This window comes from Melitaea cinxia, chromosome 18 (genome assembly GCF_905220565.1).
Source record: "Melitaea cinxia chromosome 18, ilMelCinx1.1, whole genome shotgun sequence".
NCBI lineage: Eukaryota > Metazoa > Arthropoda > Insecta > Lepidoptera > Nymphalidae > Melitaea > Melitaea cinxia.
Genome location: NC_059411.1, coordinates 1307829 through 1334712, shown reverse-complemented (window position 1 = coordinate 1334712; position 26884 = coordinate 1307829). Strand labels below are relative to the sequence as shown.

The 26884-nt window shown below is 38.4% G+C and overlaps 1 protein-coding gene across 1 annotated transcript; it reads left to right on the top strand.

Moving 5' to 3' along the window:
• The first annotated feature begins 951 nt into the window (after window positions 1-951).
• On the top strand, window positions 952-25930 carry LOC123662308 (DNA-directed RNA polymerase III subunit RPC1). Its single transcript, XM_045597167.1, has 27 exons — window positions 952-995; window positions 2941-3076; window positions 3647-3796; window positions 4986-5327; window positions 6093-6247; window positions 7048-7225; window positions 7819-7956; window positions 10766-10963; window positions 11622-11746; window positions 12679-12790; window positions 13129-13361; window positions 14102-14202; window positions 14498-14633; window positions 15602-15715; window positions 16724-16843; window positions 17167-17246; window positions 17427-17540; window positions 17824-17981; window positions 18313-18485; window positions 20091-20195; window positions 20547-20736; window positions 21219-21437; window positions 21923-22041; window positions 22658-22870; window positions 23599-23692; window positions 25232-25432; window positions 25648-25930. Exons 1-27 carry the CDS (start codon window positions 952-954, stop codon window positions 25858-25860), a joined length of 4161 nt encoding a protein of 1386 aa, XP_045453123.1. The 3' UTR covers window positions 25861-25930.
• Window positions 25931-26884: the final 954 nt, after the last annotated feature.

Here is a 26884-nt window from a genome sequence, read left to right as displayed (position 1 = left end):
CGTGCACAACCGGCAAAACTGAAAGCCATTAAACCAATCAATCAATAAAATTCCTAATCATCTTTGTGTATTTCCTTTGTAAACCGACCGCTGGATATTATCTATAAATTGACCTTAACCTTGCAAGAGTTTTTAGATATTTGGCAAAAATTTGAGAGTATGGTTATACCAAACGCACAAATGCAGCATAAAAAAACGTTTAGTTCAAGAAGTTTATATCATCATAATGATAGTTTAATATTTATAGTCCTCTGTGTAAATTTATATTGTATACTATTCTCGTTAACATAACTAATGCATAAATCTTTTGTGCTGTGTGGCTACGGCACTAAAGTATTTAGCCACCCCCCCTCTCTTCCCGTGGGTGTCGTAAGAGGCGACTAAGGGATAACAAGGTTCCACAACCACCTTGGAACTTAAGAAGCCGACCGATGGCGGGATAACCATCCAACTGCTGGCTTTGAAATACACAGGCTGAAGACGGGTAGCAGCGTCTTCGGTGCGACAAAGCCAATACTGCGGTCACCAACCCGCCTGCCCAGCGTGGTGACTATGGGCAAAACACATGAGTTCACGTTATTTTTGGCGTAAACTTGTGGAGACCTATGTCCATCAGTGGACTGTATAGGCTGTAATGATGATGATGATGAAATCTTTTTAAGTAATAATTTTTTTTTATTCTGAATTGTTTTAGGACTGGTGTCAAGATCACACTACAAGCTCCATTTTATCTGACTTTAGCCAAATAATGTGTCGACGTGCACATATTGAAGCTGAGAAACAATAAAAGCACACATGACTACATATTCGACACTTAATTTGTATCTTAAAGACAAGTAATAAAAGAAGGAAGAATTGATTTGACTTATTTTTGTAATTATTGTTATTAAAATTTTTTAACTGAAAGTTCGAGTTATATATATTAACTAATTTGACGTAAAACTATACAAAATGCCTAAGGAACAGTATCGTGAAACATTCGTCGGAAGAAAAATGTAAGTGATTTTGTATTTATAATATAAATATATTTATTTTTTCATTGTACACAGCACAGGAAATTTATAAAAGAAACAATAATGAAATATAATTAAGAAAAAAAAAAATATCATTAAGGGCAATTATGACTATCCATCCATTTAAAATACAATTAAAAAGAAAACAAATTTATTTTCATATTAAACTAATGAATTGGTAATTGGAAAGAGTAAATTATATTTAATGATACATTTGGAAATATAAATATAAAATATATTTATTTTGGATATGTAAATAAAGATGTGTAAAATGTTTATCTATTTACAATATGTTATATCTAAATATGCATATCTTATTGTTAATTTCACCCATATTAATTTATTGCTTTTATACAAAAAGAATAAAAAAACTATAAATTTTGATTGATGTAATAATTTTTATGTAGGTATTTATTTAGCTCATACTATAGTTACTCTAAAGAGTATTTGCTTATTTTTTATTTATGATATATATACAGGGTGACTGGTGAATTACTATCAATATTTGAGGACGTGTTAATTGACGATCATATATGACGAAAAAAAATTACATATAAAATAAATATTCATAAACTTCTAAGTAAAGTTAACCAACAGTTATCTCGTTAATTACGCGTCGTCTGGACGCCCTAGCTGCGCAGTCGTCACAAAGCAGGTGTGTAGGTATAGATACATAAGTTATCGCGCGGTCGTTTACCTACGTCCAAACACCGCCAAGTGTTAACAAGGTAGCAGGCTACTTTTGATAAACCAGTATGATCCATTCCCCGTTCATACTTTAATTTTGGCTTAGGACAGGCAAAAATACCAAGATAAGATTAGGCCGACCCCCTTCCCCTTGATAAATATTCCCCTTGATAATTTGATAAATATTAATTTATTACGTAAGAATCTAAACGAAAAAATGAATAATGGTTTGTTTCAATGTTTATTTTTATTTGTACTTTAGGTAGGTACTAATAATTTTTATTATTTGGTAGTAATAAACTTTGGTTTTAATTATTGATCTTTATCGACATAAGATTTTCAGTCCAGAGGCTTAACAAAAAAAAAAAAACAAATAAAAGAAACTATTCACACTTCAATAATCCATTTATTATTTCAACTACAATATTAATCAACGAAATAACGAATGTTGTTTACGAAAGCAAGTGACAACTAGTCGCCACTCGCGCGGTTGTCCGCGATTTTTCAAGGTATTTTCACTTTGCGCATTTTTGTAATTTTACCTAAGAACTATCGAGACTAAAGACATGATCGATCCCCTCTCCCCCTAAATCGTCTTACGTAATAAATGAACCATACTTATTGTCTTTTACACGATATAACACGAACGGGTCACTTTTAAGTACTCTGCATTTGTGTATTGATAAGCCATACCTAATTACTTATAACAGGTCACATTCATACTTGACATAATAAGTATACGCGTAAGATCGATCACTAGGCGCGCGCGCGGAAAGATGGACGTATTCTAGCGTACAAAACTTATGGCGGCGCTTGCCCAACTGACCTAGTGACCTACTAATCGAATTTAGGGGGGAATTAGAATTGGCGGTGGTTGCGGCGTGCGGCGGCAAGCGGCACAGTACAAGGCCAAGGCCGCACGCGCCGCCATTATGGCTGAAAATTAATATGTCTACATTTCATTTATTTAAATTGAAATTTATGGGAATTTTGTCAAAAATTAAGTACCTATTTTTTTTACATAATTCGAATGAGAATCATGTACCGAGTATCCTCTGCAAATATTGATAGTAATTCACCAGTCACCCTGTATAAGTAAGTCTAAATAGTATTCATAGAGGCGACCATATATATATACATATATAGAATAGATATAATCTCTTATACTGAGATAAATTTTTAACAAAACATCCAAAGATACAAAGAAGTATGTCTAAAGATTTTCTAAATTTGTTTTCAGCTCCCACGTCACATTTAATGTGGACAGTCCATCAGACATACAACAGGCGGCGCAAATACAGGTTATAACAAAGAACCTGTACGCACAGGACACACTGAGAGTACCGGCGAGCTATGGAGTTCTTGATCGCAGAATGGTTTGATCTTTTCTTTATTAGTTACCTACTAGGTAACCTGGCGAACTTATCATTACATAGTATAAAAAGTCGCTTCCCGCTGTCTGTACGCTTAGATATTTAAAACTACGCAACCGATTTTGATGCGGTTCTCTCTAGTAAATAAAGTGACTCCAGAGGAAAGTTTATATAAATAAATAATAAATAAATATCTACACAATACACACACAGTCGTCTGTTCCTAAAGTAAGCAACTTAATGCTTGTGTTATAGGTAACAGCCGACTGGTATATAGCTACATATTTTTTTTGATAAACATACTTATAAATAATACATATATAAATATATAAATAAATATTTATATTACACCCAGACTCAGGGTGGGAATCGAACCCACAACCCTCGGAGCAGAAAGCAGGGTCACTACAAACTGCGCCAACGGGCTAGTCAATGTATAATACATGCATAATATAGTAGAGGAACAATGATAGTTTTTGCAACGCGCGGGCTAGTTGCTAGTACATAATAATTTTCATATACTCGGAATATTATAATCAAATATAGATCGTAATTGTGTAATGAATGTTTTAGGGAACTAATCAAAAAGACGCAAATTGTGAAACCTGCGGTCTTGGCCTAGCAGAATGTGTTGGACATTTTGGTTACATTGACTTGGCGCTGCCGGTTTTCCATGTAGGATTTTTTCGATTGATAATCAATATCCTACAAACGATATGCAAGGTAAGAAAATTAAATCTTTATTTACGATATTTTATTTTACGATAATTGTATATAATATATAGTGTAAATATGATATTAGAGGTTGCCAGTGTGAGATCACTGTTAGTGATAGGATGCCATTCCTTAATTACGTAAGGGAATCTCTAAATAAACTTCCTGGGGGGGGGGGGTCTTAAACTGATTCTTAGTATACTTCTATATTTTTGTAATTTATTTAAAAAAAAAAGAAAACAAAAATAATAAACAGTAGTATAATTCGCGTCATGTAAAAAGAACGCTGGCCTTGAAGCTGCGCAGAAGCGATTTATCGGTCTATTTGGTGGTACGGGGCAGGGGGCGGGCGTGTTTATCACGTGTCGCATGCTTGCTGGTGTGCTATTGGTTGGACAGTTCGACGTCGACTCAAAATAATATCGTGCACAAAAGTTTTAAATTACGAAATAGTTTTACATATAGAAGTGAGAAAAATTATTTATAATATAATTGTTATACGTATTTAGTTCGAATTATTCGCACTAGTATTTCTAGTATTTTTTAATGTACCTACCAATAACCATTATACGAAGCCTCGAGTGAAATCCTAATTAAAAAATAAAACAGTAGTACTTTTGTGAGCGAGTATACCCATGCGCAAACGCACCCCCTCCAGTTTCTTTTAGCGTTCTTTTTACGTGACGCGAACTATAACACCTATAACAATTTGTTAGTCAATCACCATTTTAATATGATAAAGAAGTATTTTGTATCATTGAGGGGTTTCATTTGTTGTGGATAATGCTATTATTTGATGGACGAAGATATCCAACAAATAAAAAAAAAATCATGTTTTTTCATGTTCATTATTCTTTTTCAACATCGAATTCCACTATATTTATGAGACATTTCTATTCGCAACAATGAAACTAAAAGCTAAAGTTCATTCATCTAGGTCTATGATCTATTCGGCCTCCTGCAGTTAAAGTTTAATCGTGACTTATTTTTAGGATAACCTTTATCCGTAACTGGTTAAACAAGCCCTTAACATTTAAAAACTAATAATAAGATCGATAAAATTGTTAAAAAAAAAATTTGTTAATTATATTCTAATCAGCCATATGACTTCATAATATTTTTAACTACTTTCAAGTTTTGTTTGCATATGTTTACAATTAAAAATGAATAAAAGAAATACATTTTCATTATTTTGCAGACTTGCGCATGCGTAATGCTACCGGAGCAAATAAAAAACTCCTATCGCCGTAAGTTCTTGCATCCGGACCTAACCTACTTACAAAAGAAAAGCCTCAAGGCAGCTGTCCATAAAAAGGCGAAAACTTGCACAAAGTGCCCATACTGTAATTCGTTAAATGGAATAGTCAAGAAGAGCCCGGCCGGCATCTTAAAGATTATTCACGATAAATACAGGGGCAAGAAACCCACAGATCCAATGGTCCAGAATGTTCTGCAGGAGTTTAATGAGGCGGTCGAGGCTAACAAAGAACTGGAGTCGATGCTACAGAGTGGACTGATTATTGAGCTCACTCCATTGATGGTAAAATATCTCTTTGTATATTTTATACTAACATATTACTTATGTATTGTTAAATGATATTTAAAAAAAACGAGTGCGCTTTAGACCACACGAATGAAGTAAAACTTCTGCACAATAGACCTGTGCTGTGTCTTAGTATATCTAAGAACGAAACGTAACTGGATATGAGAAAGAGAGAAAGAAAATGTGTGCTCGCACACGCCCGATCACACTTTTCGTAACGCTCTTCTCAGGCATTCTCCAGCTCACTCTCCAAGTCAAGCGTTCCTAATGAAGTTTTACTTCAAAAATATAATGTATTTTTATATTGGTAAAACTTTTCGAATATTTTCAGACTTGCAGCATTCTTATATATTTTGAATTCAATTATATTCAACAACTATCTGATCCAATAGATGTTCTGTCTTGCGGATTATGAAACTTGCAGTTGAAGTTATGATTTTATTTTCTGAAACTTTCCCAAGTTTTTTTTAGAACCTTCTACAAAGTATTAGAAAACATTAGAAAAGCAATTAATTCTTGTTATTTTATTTGGTGAAATAAAAGTTCCTTTTATTAGTCTAATAACTATTTATTAAGCTAAACGACAGAAAAAGTAAATTACACGAAGAAAAAATGGCGCGTAATTCAAAAGATATGGAATTATTTTTATGACATGTCGAATTCTTTTTTTAAAAATATTCAAATCAAACGAGGTTTTATGCTGTGTGAAAATTTTATTCATGTGTCAATACGCAACAAATATAAATTTATTATTCTATACAGGTCCAACATCTATTCCGTCGCATCCCTGTACCAGACATCTTACTACTGGGTATGAACGTCAAGCTGTCTAAACCGGAGGATTTGATATTGACACGTTTACCCGTACCGCCGGTCTGCATCCGGCCTAGTGTAGTTTCGGACGTCAAGGCTGGCACGTGAGTGTTAAAACTTATAAGTTACATTAGTAATTTATTACATTTTTTTATATGACCAGAGTGCGAAAGCAGCATACGAACCGTTTGATATAGTCTGGCTAACGAAAGTATATACTCGATTTTTTTGCATACTTTTTAAATGGCAACACTGTAGGGTCTGTAGGGTTCCCACCATCGGGTATAGTCTTTAATTTGGGAATGTCTAGTGGAAACTTACTAAGATTTAAATATAAAACCAATTCAAAACGTTACTTAACCCAATTACTACATCTGAAAACATAATACTCAGTAACATAAATCTTGTTATAAACATTGACAAATTTCAGTGATTTTAACATGAACGAGATATGTCTTACTGTACGCTACACCTCACTCCTAACTGCTTTTTCCTGGTTCCTATATCCAGATAATGCACTTGAAATGTTTCTATTCTTACAAGCGTCCATAGGCTATGGTATTCACTTTCTATCTGGAGGATCGCATGCTTGTTTGTGCCACATTTGTAGTATAAACAAATCAATATTACAATTGAACTTTTATGACTAACCCATTGGCTTAGTTTGTAGTGGCGTGTGCTTTCTGTTCCGCGATTTGCGGGTCTGATTGCCTTCTGAGTCTGATTGAAATATTTGTATTTTAATATATATGTATTATTTCTATGTACATTTGTCAAAAAAAAAAATAGTTATAACAGTCGGCTGTTACCTGTAACACAAGTATTAAGTTCCTTACCATAGGAATAGACGACCGTGTGTGTGTGTATGTTATAAGATTTAAAAAAAAATTAAAAAAAATTCCAGTAACGAAGACGATTTAACGACGAAGCAGTCCGAGATAATGCTGATCAACGACGTGATATCTCGCCACATGTCTAGCGGGGGCAAGGTCGAGCTGGTGCTGGAAGACTGGGACTACCTCCAGCTCCACGTCTCTCTATTTATCAACAGTGAGATATCTGGGATCCCGTTGAACATGCAGGTTGGTTGACGGAGGACGTTTGTTAGTATCCTAATGATTCGGTGTAGGATAATGTTAATGATAGTAATGTGTGGATTTAGTGACGTGTATTTAATGTAAGACATTACCAATATTATAATATATGTATATGGCTAATATCATATAATTTAACTGAGGTAGGGTACAGCAAGAAACAGCCTGCTCCAAATCTGGAGCAGCCCGATTGGGGAAGTAGTTCGATCTTACAGAAGATCACAGCTGAATAATACTGGTTTCAAGCAGTGTTGTGTGCCCGTGGTGAGTATGGTGACCAGAGCTCTTAGAGGGGATTAGTAGGGTCGACAAGTCGCTTGCGATGCTTGTAGTGGGCCACCACGCTGGGCAGGCGGGTTGGTGACTGCAGGGCTGGCTTTGTCGCACCGAAGACACTGCTGCCCGTCTTTCGCCTGTGTATTTCGAAGCCAGCAGTTGGATGGTTATCCCGCCATCGGTCGGCTTTTTAAGTTCCAAGGTGGAAGTGGGACTGTGTTTGTCCCTTAGTCGCCTCTTAAGACACCCACGGGAAGAGAGAGGATGGAAAGGTCATAAAATTTTATTTTTTATTTTTTCAATAGCCGAAAAGACCAGGTCGGGGATTAGTGCAGCGACTCAAGGGCAAGCAGGGTCGCTTCCGCGGTAACCTCTCCGGTAAACGTGTCGACTTCTCCAGCAGAACTGTCATATCGCCTGACCCCAATCTTCAGATTCAAGAGGTATGCTGTTTTAGATAATTTTATTCTTTGGTCGTTTTAGCTGATTTTTATATATAAAGTGCTAATAAATTACCAAAAAAAAGCAGTTGTCGTAGCTATGTGTATTGCTTCAGCCTATAAATATCTTACTGCAGGGCATAGGCCTCTTTCCCCACGTAGGTAGGTCAGAGCTTAATCCATCACGCTTCTCCAATAAGGGTTGGTGGATTTGTTCGCTACTATGAGTAACGATCGCTATCAGGCGTACATGAAAACAACCGGGACCGACAGCCTAACGTGTTCTTCGACGCACGGTGGGGAGACCCACTAAAGCTGACTACCAGACCGGAAAAAAAATATATACTTGTATTAACACAAATATCCACTGGAAGCGGGGATCGCATTGGGTTTAAGCGCCTCCTTCACGGCACACGCACGATTACACATGTATGTGTGTATAATGCATATCATCATTACAGCCTATACAGTCCACTGCTGGACATAGGCCTCCACAAGTTTACGCCAAAATAAAACGTGAACTCATGTGTTTTGCCCATAGTCACCACGCTGGGCAGGCGGGTTGGTGACCGATAAATAATATAATGCATATATTATATTATAATAAAAAATAAATAAAATAAAATAAAATAAAATAGCCTTTATTGCTGCTTTTTCTTAACACTAATACATAATAATATATGCCTACTTTCTAAAAAAACACAAATTGATTTAATTAAATTTAACTTGTATTTGAATGATCGGCAACTGGGTGTTTGTGTGGAACAGCTTGTCTGTCGACAAAGGCCTCCTCTAAAGATTTCCACGTATTCCTATCTTTTGCTAAGCGTGACCATAACGGACCAGCTATTTTCTTGAAGTCATCTTCCCATCTTTTCGCTTGTCTTCCTCTATTTCTTTTACTATCTCTTGGATATCATTCTGTTACTAACTTAGTCCATTTCTCTTTACTTTCTCTTAACATATGTCCCGTCCAACGCCATTTAAGCTGTCTGTAGACTGTGTTTACATTTTTAAATTTTGTTTTCTTTTTGATTTCTTGCAATTTGACTCTATCTCCTTTTTTTATGCCTAAAATACTTCTTTCCATTGAATTTTGGCAGACTTTTAGTTTACTTTCTTGTAGTTCTGTTAACGCCCATGTCTGGCACCCATATAGTAAGCATGGCATAATGCATATTTCATATACTTTCTTTTTTCCTTTCATTGGCATATCTTTATCTTTCATTATTTCCTTTAGAGACCAAAATCGTTTCCAAGCATTAATTATTCTTCGTTCTATTTCTCTATTCATGCAATCATCTGTAGATATAAGTTGACCTAGATATACATATTCATTTACATATTCTATTTTTTCGTTATTTACTGTTATTTGTTCATTGTTTAGTGTTTGTTGGGCGTTTGTCATAATTTTGGTTTTGGTTAGATTCGTTGTTAGGCCGGCTTTAGCACTTTCATCGGATAATTGCTGCAACATTAGACCTAGAGTTTCTGCATCCTCTGAGAACAAAATCAAATCATCAGCGAAGCGTAGATGGTTGAGATTTTCGCCATTTATATTGAGCCCCTTTTTTGTCCAGTTTAGGTTCCTGAAGATCATCTCCAGTACTGCTGAAAATAATTTAGGTGATATAGGATCTCCTTGGCGTACACCTCTTTTAATAGGAAATTCTTTGCCCTTAGATTCAAGTTTAATTTGTGCGGTGCTCGCTGTGTATACGTTTTTGATTATTCGTATGTACTTTGCTTCTACCCCTTGTCTTTTTAGAGCATCCCATATATACTCATGTTCCAATGTATCGAACGCTTTGTTAAAGTCAACAAACCCTATGTAGTATGTTTTATTATATTCTCTATATTTTTGTAGTATTTGTCTTAGAGTGTGAATGTGATCTATAGTTGAGAACTTACTTCGGAAACCAGCTTGTTCTTTAGGTTGGTTTTCATCTAGTGTAGTGGTTATTCTGTTTAGTATAATTTTTGAAAATATTTTGTAAACATTGGACATTAAACTGATCGGTCTGTAGTTTCCTATATCACCCTTGTCTCCCTTCTTATGCAGCAGTACGATTGTCGATTTGGTCCAGTCTTCCGGGATGGTTTCCGTTTCGAGGATTTCATTGAATAAATCTGTAAGTCTTGGTGTTATCGCTGGTAACGTAGTTTTTAGTAGTTCATTTGTGACTAAATCTGATCCAGGCGCCTTATCCAGTTTTTGTGTTTGGATAGATTTTATTGTTTCTTCTTTTAGAATTGGTTTAATCTCCTCTTTATTTATTAAATTATTTTCCTTTATCACGTGTTCCCCTTTATGGCTTTGGTATAAATTTTTATAGTATTCTGTAGCAATCTCTAGTATTTCTGGTCTTTTGCTGGTTTTAACACTATTTTTATTCTTCATATTTGGAATCCAGTCCTTTTTGTAGTTCATTTCTTTTATCGCCTTCTTTATTCCTCCTGTTTTTTCTACATATTTTCTGAATGTTGCTAATCTTTTTGCTTTCCGTTCCTTTCTAAGTTGTTCGCTAATCTTTTTGCTTATTTCTGCTATCTTTTGGCGATGGATATTAGTACTTATATTATATTATATTATAAATTCATTTAAAAAATGTCAAAATTTATTACATTTAGTGTATGTATTTTTTTTTTTTCATAATTTATTTTAGTTTAATGACTGATATTTAACTACAGTACGGTGCTACTAATTTTTTATATAAAGTAAAATGGTAATTTAAATCTTAATTTCCTAAGTACTGTATTTTTTAAATTTCCCTGTCTTTTTAATACTAATCATCAAATCTAATTTCACCAGGTTGGAGTACCAGTCCACGTGGCAAAGATCTTGACGTACCCAGAGCGGGTATTCCCCGCTAATCTCGATTGGCTACGGAAACTAGTGCGCAACGGACCGGATGTTCATCCCGGAGCCAACTATGTCCAGCAACGAGGAGTCGATCACAAGAAATTCCTCAAATATGGTAACAGGGAGAAAATTGCGCAAGAATTGAAGGTTAGTTGTTGGTTTTATCCTTTTTAGTCCTAAATCCTAACTTGGTCTATCTAAAGGACTAACATTAATAGAAAAAAAACTAGCTTAGAAGACAGTTTAACTTGCTAAACTAGAAATTTGTATCATTGTTCACATAAGCTAGAGTAGAAATGTTTGGTAAACTTTGTAAAATTTCTAATATTTAGAATGTTATTAGAAAATAAACATGGTTTTAGTTCCTAGTATATAATATAAAATTTAATAATAATAAATAAAAATAGAAAAGAATAAAACTGACTTAAAAGACCTGAGTTACTGACGTTTTTTAGAAACTTTTAACCCCCTACTCCCCATTGGTGATGTGGTGTGTGGTGATGTGGTGAGGTTTTAGTATACTCCCCCCACCCCCTATAGCCAAAAATCAAGTGTATTTTTTGTGCAAATTATATTTAAATTTTCAGGATGTTATCTTTAAATACTGTCATAATCCAATGTCCATAAATAATATCCAGACTGATATCAAGGTTGCAGGATGTTTTTATTTTGATATCTTATTACAGACCCCTCCTTTGTGGTATTTGTAATTTTTTTCCGAACCCCTCTACCACTTTTGGAGCCTCACGAGGTTAATGGACGAACTCTAAGTTTCAAGTGTAGTGTACACTCCCAACCCCCTCAGTGCGGTGACACGGTGGAGCGCCACCTGGTGGACGACGACGTGGTGCTGTTCAACCGCCAGCCCTCGCTGCACAAGCTGTCCATCATGTGCCACCGCGCGCGTGTGCAGCCGCAGCGGACATTCCGGTGACTGCACACACACAACACACACACACACACACACACACACACACACACACACACACACACACACACACACACACACACACACACACACACACACACACAACACTCACACTAAAACACAAACACTAACATACCCCCACACACACACACACACACACTCACACTCATACTCGCACTCACACTCGCACTCACACACTCACATTTGCACACTCACACACACACTCACATACTCGCACTTACACACTCACACACACTCACACTCACACACTCACACTCAAACACTCAAACTCACACACTCACATTCACACTCACACTCGCACACTCGCACTCACACACTCACACACACACTCACACTCGCACACTCGCACTCACACACAAACACACACTCAAACTCACACACTCACATTCACACTCACACACTCACACTCACACTCTCACACTCACTCTCACACTCACACTCACTCACACTAACATACACTCACACTCACATACACTCATACTCACATACACTCACACTCACATACACTCACACTCACATACACTCAAACTCACATACACTCACACTCACATACACTCACACTCACATACACTCACACTCACATACACTCACACTCACATACTATCACATACTCACATGCACATATGGACATACATTCATACCTACACACTTGAACACACGTACAAACGTTTATACACACGTACATATAATGTGTTTAATATTACCCATTTGTCGTCTGTTCTTAACGTAGGCAATTTAATAATGTATGTGTATTAGATGAAATCCAGCTACATGAAAACATGTTTATGTAAATAAGGTATATATAAATAAATGTATATTACATCTATACTCGGGAATCGAACCCAACTCCCGGATCAGAAGCTGTATTAATATAAACTAATTTATGTTGTCTAAATATTTTTATATCGTTTAGGTTCAACGAGTGCGTCTGTACACCTTACAACGCAGATTTTGACGGAGATGAGATGAACATGCATTTGCCACAAACTGAGGAAGCGAGAGCAGAAGCTCTTATTCTTATGGGGGTTAGTTGATTTACATTTATACACTCCCTTAAGAAGATTAACTGACTTTTATTTTCTCTTACATTTTGTAGTATCTATTTATGCAAAAAATTTCTATAAAAAAAAAAAGAATTATTTGTGAAAGTATACTTACTTTATTTGGTGTTTGTCAATTTGATTTTACGATATTTCGACGCTATTGCAAGGGTTATAGTCACAGGTGACCAAGGCGAACATGTTAAAGCCTGGTTCCTGTAGTCTAAAATAAATCGTTTTTAATAAGCTTTGATGCCCTATTTTGCGTAGAAATGATATTAGTGACCAAAAGATAAAAATCTGTGTTGTTCATTCACCATCAGAACAAGTCAAATCTCGTGACACCTCGTAACGGGGAACTTCTGATCGCGGCAACTCAAGACTTCATTACCGGCGCCTACCTTATGACCCAACGGGACACCTTCTTCACGAAGGAAGAAGCTCAGCAGCTGGCGTGCTGTCTCCTGGCCGGACCTGATACCAACATGAGGATCGACATGCCACCCCCGGCCATCCTGAAGCCCAGGAGGTTTTGGACTGGAAAACAAGTGTTCAGGTAGGAATATTGGAGAGCTTGAGGAGAAATTTGAATGGTTGAGGAATGAAAGAGTGTCTGAAACCAGAATGATGATCACATACCGCTCCCGGCCATCCTCAAACCCAGGAAGATGTGGACGGGCAAGCGTGTGTTCAGGTAATTACTGGAATATTGAGGAGAAATTCGAATGAATAAAAGAGGATTGATGAAAGAATTAGGGACCGACACCAACATGAGGGTCGACATGCCGAGTCCGGCCACCCTGAAGCCTAGGAGGTTCTGGGTGGTGAAGCAGATTTTCAAATTATCTAGGAATCTTTTCGCTTTAGCCTGTCATAGTTCATTGGTGTATACAGGCCTAACCGAGTACGTGCCAAAATATATAATTATAGGAATATTAGAAAGGAATTTTTAGACATTATTTTAATTGTAAGTTTCGCTTTTACACAGAAAGCTTTTTTCTCAAGAAGGATTTATTTTAATTTCATAAAATATTTTTTGATTTTTTCAAATTTAAAATGTAAAAGAGATGTTTTGATGACATATTTGGTTAAAATTTGAAATTTGACGTATAGCAGGAAATGTCGTGGTCAAATTTTGGAGCAGCCCACTGGAGAGGTACAGATACCTCAACTTTATAGAAGATCGCTGTTTGATAGTATTGCTTTCAAATAGTGTTGTGTTCCCGTGATGAGTAAGGTAGCCAGTGCTCCTGAGGAAGGCTACATTATAATTTAAAAACATATCTTCGTTACCAGTATAATCATGAAGCCCAACAAGCGCTGCGAGGTGAAAGCGAACCTCGAGACGAAGGGCAGGAACTACACCGGCAATAAGGACATGTGCGTTCAGGACTCTTGTGAGTATTTCTACTGTTCTACATATCATGGAATTAGCTGATTTGGCAAAAGTTGTCCTGTTTTTTGAACTGTCGAAAAATAGACCACAAAATCATTTGATCAAGTCCGAAACATAGACATGACTATACTCACAAGGGACATTTTTTAAATGTATTTGTTAAATAAGTTTCTATTTATTTATTTTTGTTCTATTGTCGTTTCAATTGGTCAATCTTGCATTTACAAAATTTGTTTTAAAAAATATTTAGTACCTTTTTTTTCGCAATTAAATCAAGTACAACATATTATCCGCAGATGTCATAATCCGCAATTCGGAGCTACTTTGCGGGTCCATGGATAAGAGCACGCTGGGCTCCGGTACCAAGAGCAGCGTGTTCTACGTGCTGCTGCGCGACTGGGGTGAGGACGTGGCCGTGCGCGCCATGTGGAGGTACGCACGCATGGACACAAACACACATACACACACACACACGCATACATATGCATGCACACAAGCGTATGCGCACGCACTCACGCACGCATACACACCCAAGCTCTGCTTCTGTTTCAGTGTTTCATTTTCATTTCATTGGATTTTGTCGTCTTATATTTTGCGTCAGTTAGTTGGTCACAGATGGAAGAAAATCTTAGAATTTTTTTCGGTTCAGTGATAGTAAAAGTTTTAATATTGATTCAAGGTTTAAATTTTACACAAAAACTATATTAGAAGAGATAAACGGGGTCTGTTTTTAAGTGACTTCAAAAAATATCTTACAACATACACACACCGGTCGTCTGTTCCTATGGTTAGCAACTTAATGCTTGTGTTACAGGTAACAGCCGTTAGTTAAAAGGGAGAAGATTTTTAATTCGGTTTTATTTTTTTTATATGTGTTATCTCATAACTTGTTACTGGGTGTACCAATTTTGATGATTCTTGTTTTAATCGAAAGCTGATTCTTGTCTTGTGATCCCATTTAAATTTGATCGAGATCTGATCACTACTTTTTGAGTAATCTTTGATAACGCGTATTGGCTTGACGATTTTTTCATCTACCTACGTTGTATTACTTGTTGATTTTTTTTTCGTTGGATTTGACTATATCTAATATATAAAATTCTCATGTCGCGGTGTTTGTAGTTAAACTTCTCTGCAACGGCTTGACCGATTCTCATAAAATTTTGTGTGCATATTGGGTAAGTCTGAGAATCGAACAACATCTTTTTCATCCCCTTAAGTTATAACGGGGGGGGGGGGGGGGAGATTGAGGAAGTTAATAAAATATGGCAAAACGTTTGCGGGGTCAGCTAGTTTAAATATAGATTTAAAGTCTTTATTTAAATATAACCTCAAGCACATCTGATACAAAATAGATAAAGTATAATTCGGACAATGGTTTATAATTCTGTATTCCTCAGGTTGTCGCGAATGTCATCGTACTACTTGATGAACAAAGGTTTCAGTTTCGGTATCAACGACGTGACGCCGGGCAAGAAACTTGTAGAAGCCAAGAACAAGCTCCTGGAGTCGGGGTAAGTGGAATAATTTAAATTTTGTTACAATAACTGTGACTAAACAACACGTTACGACCCCCATTACAGTGTTAATTAACAAAAATATTTTTAATAATATACGATTTAACCGGCGGTCACTATGGGCAACACACATGGGTTCACGCCATTTTAGGCGCGAACTTGTGGAGACCTATGTCCAGCAGTGGACTGCAATAGGCTGAAATGATGATGATGATGATATGATGATGATGATGTATAATGTAACTGTTAAAACTAATAAAAGTAAGAGTAATATGAAAAAAAATTCACACTCGGACGACTTCACATGCCCTAAAACCAAGACCTACGGGCTCTAACCGTGGGACGTGAATTCTGTGTTGGTCCTGACAAACGTAGTATCACAAATGACCATGGCGCACATCAGTATGGTCTACACCGGTGCTCTTAACAGTGGTCCGCGGACCACTGGTGCCCCGTGGCAGCAACCGAAGTAGTCCACGAGAGCGTCTCGCAGGGCGAGTGAGTCTCACTAGGCTATTACTAAATATTCTATGTATTACTAATTAGGAATAATTGATTACTTCATATTTTTCTTAAAAATATTTAGTGGGCCGTGAAAAAACATTCATTTTACGAATGGCCCTTAGTTACTAAAAGTTTAAGAACCACTGGCACTATAGATTCTATACAAACATTTGTCATATCTGAGCCAGTTGCTGAACTTTTTGCTGTCTTCAAAACAGCATGTTCCTTATTGAAGTAAAACTTCTTTACGCACACTTGGCTTGGGGAGTAAGCTGGTGAATGCGTGACGAAAGCGTTACGAACAGTGTGATCGGGCGAGGCGAACGGAGCAAGAGAGTGGTGTGAGCACACATTTTCTTTCTCTCTTTCTCTCATAGCCAGCTACGTTTCGTATAGTTAAGTGTAGGCTTATTGTGCAGTCCTATTACTTAAGAAGTTTCACTTCGGTCGTGTGTTCTAAAATAGACTAGTTTTTTTTTAATTGTCAACTTATTACATCAGCTATTCCAAATGTGACGGCTACATCCTGGAGATGGAAAAGGGCACGTTGCAGTGTCAACCAGGTTGTACCATGGAAGAAACGCTGGAGGCGATGATGCTTAGTGAGCTTAGCAGCATAAGGTCAGTAGAGAATAGTTGATATGGCTGCAAGCCATGATATATTTATTCTAAATGTTGGTATCACAGAGTGATTGGTCATAACCATAAGTATCACAAAAGTTAAGTATTTGATAATTTGGGTATTTTGTGTCTAAATATTTTTATTTTTATTTTTCCTATATAAGATTTTTTATGTACATGATTTGTTGTATTAATCTCTCATGTTTTACTAATCTGTGGTATCGAAAAATGGAAAAAAAATTTGAAATTCGCATTTTCGATTCTGTCATAATCGTTTTCGTTCGCAATTTGTGTAATCGAAAAATGGAAATGTTTACTTATAGAGAGTTAGCAGCCAAGGCATGTTTTCGCGAACTCCACCCCACCAACGCTGCACTCATTATGGCCCAGAGTGGATCTAAGGGTAAGATTTTGCTAAGATCAAAAATACATCGATAATATACTTTCAATATATTTTTGAAATAAAACACTAACATTACTTTAGTCTAATATGTATTTGCCATTTTCTCTGTTATTGAAATAATGGTATACCATAAATAATTGTTTTGTCATGTATTTTGTTAGCTAAATACCATGCTTTCAGGATCAAATATCAACATATCTCAGATGATAGCTTGTGTGGGTCAGCAGGCGTTGAATGGCAAGAGAGTGCCCAACGGATTCGAAGACAGATCGCTTCCACACTTCGAAAAGCATTGTACGTATATATTTTTTTGTAGAAGTCCAAATAGATAGATTTATGGAAAGCACTCGCTTGAGATGAGTTAGAATGATTTCTCTACTTTGCCTTTATTTGGTATTGTTAATTAGTTGCAAGCTTTTTATAGAATGAGAGAATTTTTTGGATTAAAATCAAGAAGAAGAAGGTCTTTCTATTTATAATAAGTATATGACGATTAAGTTCCGATGACACATTTAATTGGTTCAACGGTGATACTTTGCTTTCTATAGATTACCGATTCTCATTTATTTTCTTGCAGCAAAAATCCCAGCGGCGCGTGGGTTCGTCGAGAACAGTTTTTACTCAGGTCTAACGCCAACCGAATTCTTCTTCCACACAATGGGAGGTCGCGAGGGTCTCGTGGATACCGCTGTGAAGACTGCAGAGACGGGGTACTTGCAGAGAAGACTCGTCAAGGTGAGCGGAACTGATAGGAAAGAAATGTATGATTGAATTGTGCAGGAAAACTTGAAGTCCCTTGTGTCTTTTATACACAACTATAGACGTCTGAAACAACAGAAGCATCGCAAGTGCGTTGTTTGCTCTGGTCACCTCACTCGCCACAGGAACACAACACTGCTGGAGAGCAGTATTATTTAGCTGTGACCTTCTGTAAGGTCGAGGTACTACCGGTAGATGCGCCTCCAGATTTTGAGCAGGATATATCCTGCTCTGCCCCGCCTCAATATTTGTCGGCACATGTTGAGCTCCAACGTTAAATAGTGTTAAATCGTTTCCGTGCCCGCAGTCGCTGGAGGACCTGGTGCTGCACTACGACATGACGGTGCGCAACGCCACGGGCGAGGTGGTGCAGTTCCGCTACGGCAGCGACGGGCTCGACCCCAGCTACATGGAGGGCCGCGACCGGCCCGTGGACCTGCCGCGCGTGCTGCAGCACGTGCGCGCCTGCTTCCTGTCGCCGTAAGTGACGTCACACCTGCTCCTGCCGCTCGACCCCAGCTACATGGACGTGGACCTGCCGCGCGTGCTGCAGCACGTGCGCGCCTGCTTCCTGTCGCCGTAAGTGACGTCACACCTGCTCCTGCCGCTCGACCCCAGCTACATGGACGTGGACCTGCCGCGCGTGCTGCAGCACGTGCGCGCCTGCTTCCTGTCGCCGTAAGTGACGTCACACCTGCTCCTGCCGCTCGACCCCAGCTACATGGACGTGGACCTGCCGCGCGTGCTGCAGCACGTGCGCGCCTGCTTCCTGTCGCCGTAAGTGACGTCACACCTGCTCCTGCCGCTCGACCCCAGCTACATGGACGTGGACCTGCCGCGCGTGCTGCAGCACGTGCGCGCCTGCTTCCTGTCGCCGTAAGTGACGTCACACCTGCTCCTGCCGCTCGACCCCAGCTACATGGACGTGGACCTGCCGCGCGTGCTGCAGCACGTGCGCGCCTGCTTCCTGTCGCCGTAAGTGACGTCACACCTGCTCCTGCCGCTCGACCCCAGCTACATGGACGTGGACCTGCCGCGCGTGCTGCAGCACGTGCGCGCCTGCTTCCTGTCGCCGTAAGTGACGTCACACCTGCTCCTGCCGCTCGACCCCAGCTACATGGACGTGGACCTGCCGCGCGTGCTGCAGCACGTGCGCGCCTGCTTCCTGTCGCCGTAAGTGACGTCACACCTGCTCCTGCCGCTCGACCCCAGCTACATGGACGTGGACCTGCCGCGCGTGCTGCAGCACGTGCGCGCCTGCTTCCTGTCGCCGTAAGTGACGTCACACCTGCTCCTGCCGCTCGACCCCAGCTACATGGACGTGGACCTGCCGCGCGTGCTGCAGCACGTGCGCGCCTGCTTCCTGTCGCCGTAAGTGACGTCACACCTGCTCCTGCCGCTCGACCCCAGCTACATGGACGTGGACCTGCCGCGCGTGCTGCAGCACGTGCGCGCCTGCTTCCTGTCGCCGTAAGTGACGTCACACCTGCTCCTGCCGCTCGACCCCAGCTACATGGACGTGGACCTGCCGCGCGTGCTGCAGCACGTGCGCGCCTGCTTCCTGTCGCCGTAAGTGACGTCACACCTGCTCCTGCCGCTCGACCCCAGCTACATGGACGTGGACCTGCCGCGCGTGCTGCAGCACGTGCGCGCCTGCTTCCTGTCGCCGTAAGTGACGTCACACCTGCTCCTGCCGCTCGACCCCAGCTACATGGACGTGGACCTGCCGCGCGTGCTGCAGCACGTGCGCGCCTGCTTCCTGTCGCCGTAAGTGACGTCACACCTGCTCCTGCCGCTCGACCCCAGCTACATGGAGGGCCGCGACCGGCCCGTGGACCTGCCGCGCGTGCTGTGTGGAGCCTCTCGACAAGCAGCCAGTGCTACTGTTATGCGATCACTCATATATTCAGTATAAAATTCGAAAATTTTCTTAATTTTAGAAGGAATATAAAAATTTTTGGACCCAGTAGTCAAAAATTCCATATCAAATATTTAACTATTGGCTCAAAGTTTCTTCTATATATACAAGGTTTTGGAAAAAAAAAAATACGATATCCTAACAAAAATACCTTATTTCTTCAACAGTGACGAGGAGCCGCTAGATGGCGATGGCATCGATCTGGCAGCCCAGGAAACCCTAGCGCTAGACGATTTTAAGACTTGTCCCGATGAGTTCAAAGCCGAATTACTGTAAGTATTCACATACAAATTACAGCGCACATACACATTCCCATCCTATAATCATTCTAATAATTGTATAAGACTCATTGACTTATTTTAATAAGTCAAGACAACATTTACGAATGAATTTTTTTTTAATTTTTATTTCTATAACAGTGAAAAAGACGTTAAAAATTTGACCATTTAACCTGGCACTAAGTATTTATTTTTGATTAATTATACGTAAGAGGCCTATGCCTAGTAGTGGGATATTACAGGCTGAAGCGTAAAAGTATGTCACTATTTTTCAAGATTTTACTGGTAAAGTAAGTAAAATGGGGGAAGAAATCTTTTTAAATATAAATATTTGTTCGCTTTCAGAAATTTCCTCAAAACAGTATCAAATAAAGTTCGTCTGTTGCGTGCGAGGTACGCTATGTGTGGCACGATAGTACACCAGCTCGAACGCTTGACTCTGACCCAGCTTGTCCAGTTCATCAGGACTTGTCACGACAAGTACCAGAGAAGCATTATGGAACCGGGCACAGCTGTTGGAGCGCTCGCAGCTCAGGTGAATTAGATTTTAAATTTACAGCCCGTTGTTTGTGTTTATATAGTTTTCTCTAACATGGTAAATATATGTAGAAGTACATAACTCGTGCCCATTTCGTTGAGCGTCAAAGCTTTTTACTTTAGATTCCTAGTGTACAACAGTCGTTCTACTAATTTCAGTCTAACAGTGGCATAATCCACGATACCTTTTATTTTCCTGTATCTGTTAAACTATGATTCCAAAAAACATACCTTTTTTGGCAAAGTTTTGATTTTTTATAGTATGCCACGCTTTAAGATATTGTTCATAAATCATTTTCCAAATTTTTATGTAAGAAAATAAAATATAAGAAATCATGAAGGTAGTAAAGTTTTTGTCCATGTAGCAAAATATAAAAGAAAAAAAAAAAAGAGAATTGTGTACAAAAGGTGATTTTATCGTGAAAAAGCAATTTTATATTTTTAAATTAATTAATATCTTTATATATCATCTTATTACAGAGTATAGGGGAACCCGGTACTCAAATGACGCTCAAGACATTCCATTTCGCCGGAGTCGCGTCCATGAATATAACTCAGGGAGTCCCGCGTGTAAAGGAAATTATTAACGCGTCACGCGTTATTTCAACCCCAATCATCACCGCAGAGCTGATGAACCCACTTGACCAGGAGTTTGCGCGGCGGGTTAAAGGTCGCATTGAAAAGACTACTCTGGGAGAAGTGAGTTGATCCTTTACAACATATAATCCAAGTTAAAAGTATAAGAAAATGATGGTGTTCAAATTTTTTTTTGGCATAGAAAAACTCGGTAGTTGCTCAAAGTTTTTTCTGTCCAAAAAAATGCTTGAAATACGACTTATAAGTTGGTAAGAGGAGGAAAATGTCTTGCTCTAAATCTGGAGCTGACTAACTGTGGAAGAATCTCAAACTTACAGCAGATCACAATCAAATATTTTTGCTGTCAAATCGTTTTGTGTTTGGTAAGTAGGATAGTCAAACTCCTGGTTGGGGTCGGCAACGTTTTTGCGATTCGTCCGTTGCAGGTTTCCATACACAACGGTAAGCGCTTACCATCAGGCGAGCCATACACTAGTTTGTCACATTTGTGATAATTTATTTTTTAGGTAATTTTTTTTGCAAGGTTTCTGTTTAAGGTATTTTGTAACATTTGTCTGTTGATGCTCAAAGCAAGATTTTTATCGCAGATCACGAGAGATATTGAAGAAGTTTATCTTTCTCACGAGGCATTCCTAATCATACGGCTGGATGTAGAGCGCATTCGACTGCTGTGTTTGGAAGTCAACGTGCATTCCATTGTGTATTCGTAAGTGTCAATGAATGATGTGACTGTTTTTTTTTTAAACGTAATTTTACCCTTAGCAATAATTTGACATGTTAGTAACAGTGTCAGAAAATTTAATTCATTAATTTTTTGCTTCAGATGATGAATAGTGAAAGCGTTTCACAATTACGCCCTCTTCTAAATTGTTTCGATAACTTTTGTTTTTCACTTTTGTATTAACGTATAGTTTAGGTCCAGAAAACCATATTTTAAATGGTCATCATGTGGTCAGCTGTGTGGTTAGAATATAGCCACCCCCTCTCTTCCCGTGGGTGTCGTAAAAGGCGACTAAGAGATAACATAGTTCCACTGCCATCTTGGAACTAAAAAGGCCGACTGATGGCGGGATAACCACCCAACTACTGGCTTTGAAATACACAGGTGGAAGACAGGCAGCAGCGTATTCGGTGCGACAAAGCCAGCCCTGCGGTCACCACCCGCCTGCCCAGCGTGGTTACAATGGGCAAAACACATGAGTTCACTCCATTTTTGTGCAAACTTGTGGAGGCCTTTGTCTAGCAGTGGACTGTATTAGGCTGAACTGATCATGTGGTCAGAGTTCGAATATATTCACATATTTAAAAAAACTTTTTTTCAGAATTTGCACATCAAAGTTGAAGCTGAAACCATCAAACGTTATAGCACTTTCCAACTTTGCGATTAAGATATACGCAGATCCAAGTAAACATGGGGGCTGGCTGAATATGGCGATGAAGCACCTCCTGAACCAATTGCCCAATGTCGTGGTCAAGGGTTTGTCCGGGGTGTCTCGCGCCGTCATCGCTTGTGATGACACAGGTCCTACCACTAAGTAAGTATGCTATTAACTGTTTCTTTGCTTGTGCCAAAAAAAATTACTTGATTTCATACAAGCAATTGCTGTTTCGACAGACGTTGTCTGTCTTGCGAAACCGTCGTCAATACGTTCCCCGAAATTTTCTATTTCTCGGCGTAATCTTCTCGATCTTTCATTCTGTACTAACTTTCTATAAAGTATTCGAAAACTTAAAATAAAATGTCAGAATTGTAGTTTAACTGTTTTTTCATTTTATAAAGTAAAATTTTGTATATATCTGTGTCTATATTATATGTATATCATAAGTGCAATTTGAGTCAGACACACACTCCAACCTTTGCACAAAAATTTATATTTTTTTTTATTCATGCCTGCATCACTGCCTTATTTTTGTATAATTTCTGGCATATTCCAAATATAGTTAGAAGGACAAATAATTAAATATTTGGAAGACAAGCTCGGAAATAAATGAGAGTATTCAAATAAACCAAAGGCAAGCATTTCGTGTTATATACATATTATATACTTTTACAAGTCAGAAACATGCTGAAATAGAAAGTCTGAAAGATTAACTACTATGGAATAATAATTTAATCAGTCACCACCCAAAAGCTATCTTTAAGATTACACTATTTAAGCAAGTAGCTAGTTGTTGCCAATTGTAAGTAGTGTATTTGTGTGAAAAAAGAAAACGAAAATTAATATTTAGGTAATTAATAAATTTCCAACTTTTTCACTTTCAGATACAAGTTGTGTGTAGAAGGCGACGGACTGAGAGATGTCATAGGCACGTACGGCGTAGACGGAACAAAGACATCTTCTAATAATATCTTAGAGGTACGTCCTGTTGCTTCATCTAATTCATTTTAATTTAATTTTTGATATTTGATAAGCATTAGATTTTGTGTGACGTTTTGCTTGGGTTTAAAAGTTTTCTACATATTATTTTACTTTTTACGATTTTATTTTATTGTCAACCAATATTTCTGATTGAGAATGCTGCAAAGCTAATACTTCCAATTAGACATGATAAATGGGAATTCCTTTGGAGTTTTTATTGAAAATTTATTCTTAAGTAAATTGTAATATCCACACAATAATAAAACTCGTTATTTTCTTCCAAATCACAATTAGGATTCTTAACATTGGGCAACGTATCCAGAACATATTTCGTTTTCTAGGCGTTCAAAACCAAGTTGTTTATCTTAATTAGCGATAAAGCACCGTTTAAATTTACCTTTTACTTTGCGAAAATAGCACTATATGACAAATATCCTTAACATAAAATAGCAGGTCATTTATGTATATTAGAAAAAGAAAAGGGCCTAGAATTGATACCAGCGGAATGCACATTTTTCCATAGATCTAGAGTTGTTTGTTGCAATCAGCATTGAGGTTTAATTCTATTTAAATAAAAAATAAATAAAAGAACGCCTCGCACTCAACGGCTTCCACTAAGATTTATTCCTAGTAAGGGGTCTGGAAACACAATACAGAAGCATAAACGCCCAGACCACGGCATATAATTATATAGCCAATACTAATGTTTACCATGTGCGAGAATCAAACCCGCAACGCTGACGGTTGCGGTCGTTGCGCCAACACATCGTCAATATATCTTTTCTTTTAAATTTGTATCTACTACTTTCTTGTTTCTAATTCTTTGTTATTATATCTTTTAACCAAAATTTATAGTTATCCTTATTACATCGATGATCTATTGTTAGCTGCTAGAACAGATTCTTCGGCCTTCCTTTTAATCATTTCTGAATTGCTTTCGTCTTCATATTCAAATAAATCGACAGAATTCTCATTGTCTTTAGCCTTTTATACTATTTGCGCTGTATCATGGTGCGGGTGACAGTTTCAGTAACGTTTCGTTTCACTCTTGAAAGTTGTCGCGATTTATAAATTATGACTTAGTATTTCAGCTGTACCACATTCGTAATATATTAAATCATTAATTACTGAAGTAAATTAAATTAAACTCAACCAGAATGTTCTAGTCTACAAATGAAATGTAATGAAAATAAAAATTAAGCAAAGTATTATGCGTATAACGTAACGCCATAGACGTATCTAGTGATGAGATGTACTGCTACGATGGATAGTCGATGTTTTTTTATAGCAAAAAATCATAAAAGCGATTTTTATTATTTTATATAAGAACTGAATTAGATTTATGCTGCGAGTATCGTTAGTGATAAAAATGAATTCCATAACATCGCATCCCTAGTCATGCGGTACTGACAGATGTCGATGTCATAAAGGCAACTGTCACCCGCACCATGCTACAGCGCAAACAGTATAATTAACAACCTCTCTAGTTTGAAACGTTAGTGTCACCAATAACCGAACGCATTCCTTGTCCGTCAGGTGTACAACACGCTGGGCATCGAGGCGGCCGCGTCCACCATCATGAGCGAGATCGAGGCGGTGATGGCGGGCCACGGCATGGCCGTCGACCGGCGCCACGTGGCGCTGCTGGCCGCGCAGATGTGCGCGCGCGGGGAGGTGCTCGGCATCACGCGCTACGGGCTGGCGCGCATGAAGGAGTCCGTGCTCAACCTGGCCAGCGTGAGTGCTCTGTGTCTTGTGGCGGTAGGGCACGGCAGATATATATTTATTGAAATATCTGAGCAGCTGGAAAAAATACCACTTTCTGGTATCGTACTCTACTGTTTCCGCTTGGTATCGAGTAAACTACTGTACAGTTGTAACAACTACTATAAAAAACGATTACGAAACTATATAATCGTAACAAAACGTTAAAACGCTCATTCGTGTTCCAGTTCGAGAAGACCGCGGACCACCTGTTCGACGCGGCGTACTACGGGCAGCGCGACTCCATCGAGGGCGTGTCGGAGTGCATCATCCTGGGCGTGCCGGCCGGCGTGGGCACCGGCATGCTGCAGCTGCTGCACCGCCACCCGCCAGAGCCCGAGCTCGTGCCCCGGGAGCCGATCTTCGACCGCCCGGAGTACCACCCCTCCATATGGGATTAGACCCCTCGGGCATATTTTTGAAAAATACCATCGACTAATTACTTGTAAATAAATTGACGTTTTACTTTTTTTTTGGTCGTTGTCATTTTTTGGTAACGAGGCCTGATTTTTTCTGTTCAGAAAACGATTCGTTTTTTGAATATAGGTACCGGGCTTCAGTTGATAGATAACGACGTGATGTTAAAATAGATTAGGCAATCATTTTTTTTTTACGTATTCACAAATTTAGGGCAGGTTATTTGTACACCGTTGATTTATAAACGTTAATTTCAACCCAAATATCTGCGTTACTAAGATTAGAGCGAAGTTAAAGTGAAGTATACTTTATTGCAGTATGTTTTGACGTACGTTGAAATTGACAGCAGTTAATGGGATTACTAATCAAAATGCCAACCATTTAAACAGTAATTTTAGTAATGTATATGTATGTGTATTTGTAGTCGATAGTTAATATCTAGGTGACACTAATTGTCACTTCTCTATGTACACTTCCCTACCGCTTTCACTACGCTGTGTCCTATATGCCCAAAGTTTGTCTGGAAGAGATCGCTACTCTAGCGATAAGACCGCCTTTGTACACTGTTTTTTTATTTGTAATATGCTATTGTGTTGATTGTTGTTGTGTACAATAAAAAGTGTCATCTATAATGCAATTAACAAAATCTGTTGTTATTTCGAAATTTAACTTGACGTTAACTGACCGTATTTCATCGGTTATTGTTAAAAATTATAATAGCCATCATTTGAGCAAAACATTGTCAAACCCTATGGTCAAACAACCCGCCCTAAATATATTTTTTTTAAGGATTAGTATATAAATGCTATTTTTTTATAATTAAATAATGTAATCTGTAGCTAGTAGGTATATTATCTACTGGCTAAATTATTTTTAATAAAGTGTCTGTTTTAAGTTTTCTTTGACGATATAATTAAACAAGTTTTGTAAATAAAAATGTTAACAATATTTTGAGTTCTTTCATTTTAAGCAAAATTGTGTTTGCACGCAAACGAAACAAACAAAGAC

Bases quoted from the DNA above. Each gene is read 5' to 3' on its own strand.
- LOC123662308 (XM_045597167.1), top strand. From the start codon at position 952: ATGCCTAAGGAACAGTATCGTGAAACATTCGTCGGAAGAAAAAT. The intron at 996-2,940 runs GTAAGTGATTTT...ATTTGTTTTCAG, and splicing joins ACATTCGTCGGAAGAAAAAT to CTCCCACGTCACATTTAATG. The intron at 17,247-17,426 runs GTAAGATTTTGC...CCATGCTTTCAG, and splicing joins GGCCCAGAGTGGATCTAAGG to GATCAAATATCAACATATCT.